General features: G+C 61.8%; 1 protein-coding gene across 1 annotated transcript in view; it reads right to left on the bottom strand.

The window, feature by feature from the left end:
- LOC113490533 (PHD finger protein 7-like) overlaps window positions 1–5,245 on the bottom strand; it is a 5,742-nt gene extending 497 nt beyond the window's left edge. Inside the window, exons 1-10 of the mRNA XM_026867059.1 lie at window positions 5,117–5,245; window positions 4,549–4,672; window positions 4,220–4,311; window positions 4,035–4,136; window positions 3,674–3,798; window positions 3,432–3,591; window positions 3,239–3,345; window positions 2,913–3,026; window positions 2,646–2,764; window positions 2,191–2,469 (exon numbers count right to left, since the gene is read on the bottom strand). Coding sequence (XP_026722860.1) covers window positions 2,191–2,469; window positions 2,646–2,764; window positions 2,913–3,026; window positions 3,239–3,345; window positions 3,432–3,591; window positions 3,674–3,798; window positions 4,035–4,136; window positions 4,220–4,311; window positions 4,549–4,672; window positions 5,117–5,245 — 1,351 coding nt within the window. The remainder of the gene's footprint in view (window positions 1–2,190; window positions 2,470–2,645; window positions 2,765–2,912; window positions 3,027–3,238; window positions 3,346–3,431; window positions 3,592–3,673; window positions 3,799–4,034; window positions 4,137–4,219; window positions 4,312–4,548; window positions 4,673–5,116) is intronic.
- Window positions 5,246–5,551: the final 306 nt, after the last annotated feature.

Here is a 5,551-nt window from a genome sequence, read left to right on the forward strand (position 1 = left end):
CAGCACTGGTGCGACCAGCAGGAGAAGGGAGGTGACAGTCCCCTGCGCTCTGCACTGGTGAGGCCACACCTGGAGGGTTGTGTCCAGGTTCGGGCACCTCAATCCAAGAGAGATCTCAAGGGGCTGGAGCGAGGGCAGAGGAGGGCAACGAGGCTGGGGAAAGGCCTGGAGAATAAATCCTGTGAGGAGCCAGGGAAGGAGCTGGGAGTGTTCAGTGTGAGGAGGAGGAGGCTGAGGGGAGCCCTCATCCCTCTCTGCAGCTCCTGACAGGACATTGCAGAGAGGCCGGGGCTGGGCTCTGCTCCCAGGGGATCAGGGACAGGACAAGAGGGAACGGCTGGAAACTGCCCCAGGGGAGAGTCAGGCTGGGCAGGAGGAGAAAATGTTTCCCAGACAGAGTGGTCAGAGAGTGGAACAGGCTGCCCAGGGAGGGGGGAGTCCCCATCCCTGGGGGGGTTTAAGGGCCATTGGGATGAGCTGTGGGGGGATGTGGGGTAGGGGAGAAATTTGTAGAGTGGGGCTGAGGTTTGGACTCGATGATCCCAAGGGGATTTTCCAACCTGAGTGACTCTGTGATTCTGTGATAAGCCTGTTATTGCATCGCGTCATCGCTCTGGCTGATAGATCTTACACTAACGGCAGCACTTTAATAGAAACGATGATCTTTGTTAGGGTCAGGGCTGATTTCAGCACCTGGTGCCCAGCAGCACCCTGCAGATGGACACCTTTGCCCTGCAGACTGTGAGCAGGCACCATGCCAGAGGCACCAGCTCCACTTGTAGCAGAGACTTCACGTCATTGTCCCGCTGAGTTCGAGGTCACCCACTCCACCGACGGAGCCAACTCCGCCTCATCCCTCCTGTCTTAAAAGACTGCCATGAGAGATGGAAGACAAAGTTATGGACTAAATGATCTCACTATACATTTTGGAGGGATGGCCCGTAGATGAAGGGAATGAGATCTGTGGGGATATATTTGAGACCAGGGAATGGGATGGAGATTGTTAGAATGTCTTGGAAACCTGAGCATAATGTAGATGGTATATAAATGGTGTAATATAAGGGGTGGGCCCTGTCCTGGCTTCAGCTGGGAGGAGATAATTTGTTCTTAGTAGCTGGAATAGCACTATGGTTTGGATTCAGGAGGGGATTTGCTATAAGGACAACGCTGATAACACAGGGATTGTTGTAAGAGATCAAGGTCTCTCCAGTTCCCGACATCCTGTCCATGCACAGGTGTTCAGGAAGCTGGGAGGGGGCACAGCCAGAGCACCCAGTTAGCCAGTGGCGTATCCTGTATCCCATAATGTTGTGCTCAGGGTGTCAAGGAGGGGCGACTGGGAAGCAGGAGGTTCTCTGTTGCATCTGGGACTGCGATTGTGGGGTCTCGTTTTTTAGAGATGGCTGTATGGGAAGGGGCTGGGTATCAGCGGGCAGGTGGGGAGCAGTCACAGGGTGCATCACACCTTTATACTTTCTATCACTGTTATTGTATTATTACAATTACAAAACTGCTTTTATCTCAAGTCATGACTCTCCCTTTCTCCCTCCAATTGGTCCCCCATTCCCGGCAGGGGGAAGGGTGAGCGACTGCCTGCGTGGGGTTTGGCTGCCGGGCGAGTTCGGAGCACGACAAGGGGCTGAGCAAGCGCAGAGCCCCAGGTTTGCTCTTGGGCCGAACAGGCTGCCCAGGGCTGGTGAAAACATTCCTTCCTAGAGCTTCTGTGTGGCCTGAGCTGATGGTGTGTTGGATGGGTCTGGGACAGCAGCAACCAGGATGGGCAACAGGTCCTGGAACTGGGCAGCAGGAATGCCCTGCGGCTACTGGCGCAAGACCGCCTACAGCAATCTCCATGTCACAGCTCCGGCTATGACACCGGTCGGAGCTTGTAAAGAAAAGTAGCTTTGCCCCTAGTGTGAACCTTCCCCGGGGAGACTGAGCCGGCTTGCGGGGTCGGCGAGGCCCGAAGCACACGGCCATGGCGCTGGGCAGCCGGCCAAGGCCAGCCGGCAAGGAGGGAGGGCTGGGCAAGGGGCTGCCAGGCCCCGGGGGAAGAAACCCTCTGGGCCCGGCCCCTAACGCTGCCCCTGGAGAAAGGGAGAGGAGGAGGAAGCCAAGAAATGAGCGTGGAATCTCCCAGGGCAGAGATCGACAGACAACTTTATTGTGCCATTGGAGGGGGATCAGGACCAGCATGTGGGGACGGCACACGGCTGGTCTCGTGTCTGCGTCCGGGCCGGCTGTAAGGATTCTGGGCCCGACGTTCCAGGCGGGAGCTGTCCCTCCTCCGCACGGGCCCACGGCGGCTGGAGCTGCTGCCCTCGAGCGCTGGAGAGGGGCAGGACTCCGCTGGCAGCTGGCTGGCGGGGCTGGGGCTGCTGCTCTGCGGCACTGGGGAGCCCTGGGATGAGCCCGGTCCTGACGGGCTCCCCGTGCCAGAGCCAGCGAGCTCCGAGCAGTCACTGGAGGCTGTAAGGGGAAGCAGGAAGGTCAGGGGCACAGAGGCCACTGTGGAGAGGCCAGAGCGGTGCCCCCAGCCCTCCTGGGGCAGAGAGGCTCTGCCAAGCCCAGCCTGGGCCCCCGCTGCCAGGCCTTGCCTGGGCCCTGGCCCCAGCCCAGGGGCATGGAGGTGCTTTGCCTCTTACCGGTGCCCTGGCCAGCACACGGGCCACACTCCCAGGTGCTCCTGCTGGTGCTCAAGTTGGCGCAGCGCCGGTGGGTGCCCTCGGCAGCGCAGGAGCTGCACAGCAGCAGTTCCCAGGGCCTGCGGAATAAAAGGGTTCATGGCTGTGAGGACAAAGTGACCGCAGCACGGGATTGTGCCACACAGCTCGTGTTCTCAGTCCTTCTGCTGCGAGCTCTTGGTGAGACAGGTCCCGTGCAGAGGCCAGGGTGCCGCTTTGGCAACTTACCCCTGTTCCTCTGCCTGCTCCCTGCCCCCGGGACAAAGGCACTGGCGGGTGTTGCAGCAGCTGTGCCTCTCCATTCGTGCTTCACCCAGAGGCCTGTTGTCCCAAGATGGCAATCTGACGGAGAAAGGGAAAAGGCTGAGCCCCTGCTGCCCTGGCATGAGGCTGATGCAGGGCAGCCCTGCTCCTCCCCCCTGCCTGGTTTCCAGCTCCTCCGTGAAGCTGAAGCCCAGGCAGACGGGACAGCGGAGGGGCAGGACTGCAGGGGCAGCCCCGGGCATGGCACAGGGCTCGCAGCCTCCTGTGCTGTGAGCCGGCAGGACACCAACCTCACAGGGATGCGGATGCCCATGGTGAGCATGCCGTGGAGAAAGTTGTACTTGTCTCTGCACAGGGGGCATTTGAAGGAAATAGAACCAGCATACTGAGCCTGGCCCTGCAGCGGAAAAAAAAGGAGCAAGAGTGAGACCCTGGTGCTGCACAGCACCTGCCGAGTCCTGGGGGTGAGGGAATGGCTCCTACCTGGATGCAGCCCCGGTGGAACCAGGCCTCTCTGCAGACGGGGCACACCAAGGTGTGGAAGGACTTTCCGTCCTCCACAGGCTCCAGGCAGATGAGGCAGTTGGTCTTCTCTGGAGCCGCCCCCACCTCCTGCTCCGGGCGGTGCTCCCTGCAGAAGGACCTGGGGGGCAGAGGGAAGGGATGGGTGAGGTGAGAAGCGCTGGGTCCTTCCCCGGTGGGGGCGAGGAGGGGACAGGAGGTACCTGTGCGGAAGGAAGTACTGTGTGACGCATTCCCCCGCGATGGCACAGGGCAGGTGGAAGCTGCGGTCGCAGCCCTCCCAGCAGCAGGTGATGGCGGCCCCGCTCTCCCCGCAGATGAAGCATTGCTGGAAAGAGCAGAGCAGCCCCCGTCAGCAGCAGCCTCAGAGCATCCCCAGCCAGCCCCACGCCTCCGGGCAGGGCGCAGGATGTGGCCGCTGCTGGGCCACAGCCCACAGATCCGCCCGGCGCACGAGGCTCCTGGGCTGGAGCCTTCTGGGGAGCTGCTTGGAGGGGCTGGGATTTCTTTCCTGGGCTCTGGGCTAAGCTCCCCCAAACCTCTCCTGACACAAATCTCCCTGACCTTGTCGACTACCCGCTCGACTATGCAGGCAATGTCCTCGGGGATAAATCTCCGCTGCCCTGATTCCTCATCCTGCCAGTAACGCAGCTTGCTGGCAAAAATCTGCAGGAGAGAGGAGGAGCTGATGAGCAGAGTGTGGCTGGGAGTGCCTGTTGGCGATCTGGAGGGAGCCTCAGGGCACTCACCAGGCAAAAGAGATGGGCGCACAGCTCTTCCTGCTCGACTTTCTGACCCCAGAGAACCAGGTCCGCCGCTGCCTGGCCACACAGCATGCACGCTGGAGGGAGAGAGCAAATGCCGGCGGGAATGAGCACCTCTGCGGGCCGGGAGAAGCGTCCCTGAGGGATCGTCCCCAGGGCCCTGCTCCGTCCCTGAGGGGTGAGGGGCAGGGCTGGGGGCCGTGGCGAGGAAGGGGCATCGCAGGCACCGACTCCCCCTGCCACCGCGCTCGGCCCCACGCCGACCGCCCCGACAGCGCCTCTGCTGTGCTGCGGGAGGGAAACTTTGCTCTCACCCTGCTCCATCAAGTCGAGGGCCTCCTCTCGCCTCTTGGCCGTAGACATGTCCACAGCGAGCGTTGGGAGCGTCCCTGTCCCAGCAGCACCGGGGTGTCTCTCCCAGATGCTCCTCGGCTGACTCTGAGGGAGAAGCGGGGCGCGGGTCAGCTCTCAGCACAGCCCCAGCGCCACGAGGTGTGGGACCCCCCTTCCTCCCTCGGCAAGGAGCCCCTTCCCTGCCCTGCCCTCTCCTCACCTCCCAGGTCGCACTGACCACGGCCGGAGCCCAGCGACCCTTGTCAGAGGCTTGTTGCCGTGGGTTACAGCGGCCGCTGTGACATCACAGCCCCATATATGGGAAGGGACACCCTGGGCAGGTTACCATGGCCACGGTGACATCGCTACCCCCACGGACGGGCAGGGACGCCCTCAGCCTCCTGCCCCCCCCCTCTGAGGTTGGTGCCACCCACGTCACGGTGGAAGTCCCGGGGGAAAGGCCCTTTTCTGTGGCAATAAACTGCCTTTTGGGGTCAGCGTGAGCCCGGCCTTGGGGCGGGGGGAAAGCCCCCGAACAAGCACTCGCACCAGACCCAGCTGGGGACTTGCCGCCCGTGTCACCCCCAAGGGTCCTGGGGTCCCCTTCACGGTGGCAGCAATGGTGCCCGAGTCCCCCACACTGTCCCCGCAGCCCCACACTGTCCCCATGGACCCCATGTCCCCCCATGGTCCCCACACCCCCTGATGGTGCCTGTGCCCTGCCGTGTCCCCATGCCCCACAGGTGATGACATTCAGCCCCAGCCTGGTGCCCACGAATCCTGGGTGGTTACTGCAGCCACGGACGTTTCTGTCAGTCCCTGGTCTCCCCAGGTGCTCTCTCTGTCCCCAGTGAATCTTCTCCTCTAAGATTTTCCTTGTCTTTCATCTTGAGCCTGGAGTACACAGGAGAGCAAGACAGACAGAGGACAGAACTAGTCTGAGGGGTAGGATAGGAGAGGAGACAACTCCCCCCAGCAGGCAAT

The sequence above is a fragment of the Athene cunicularia genome, unplaced genomic scaffold (assembly GCF_003259725.1).
Source record: "Athene cunicularia isolate RWA unplaced genomic scaffold, athCun1 SCF_124, whole genome shotgun sequence".
NCBI classification, from domain to species: domain Eukaryota; kingdom Metazoa; phylum Chordata; class Aves; order Strigiformes; family Strigidae; genus Athene; species Athene cunicularia.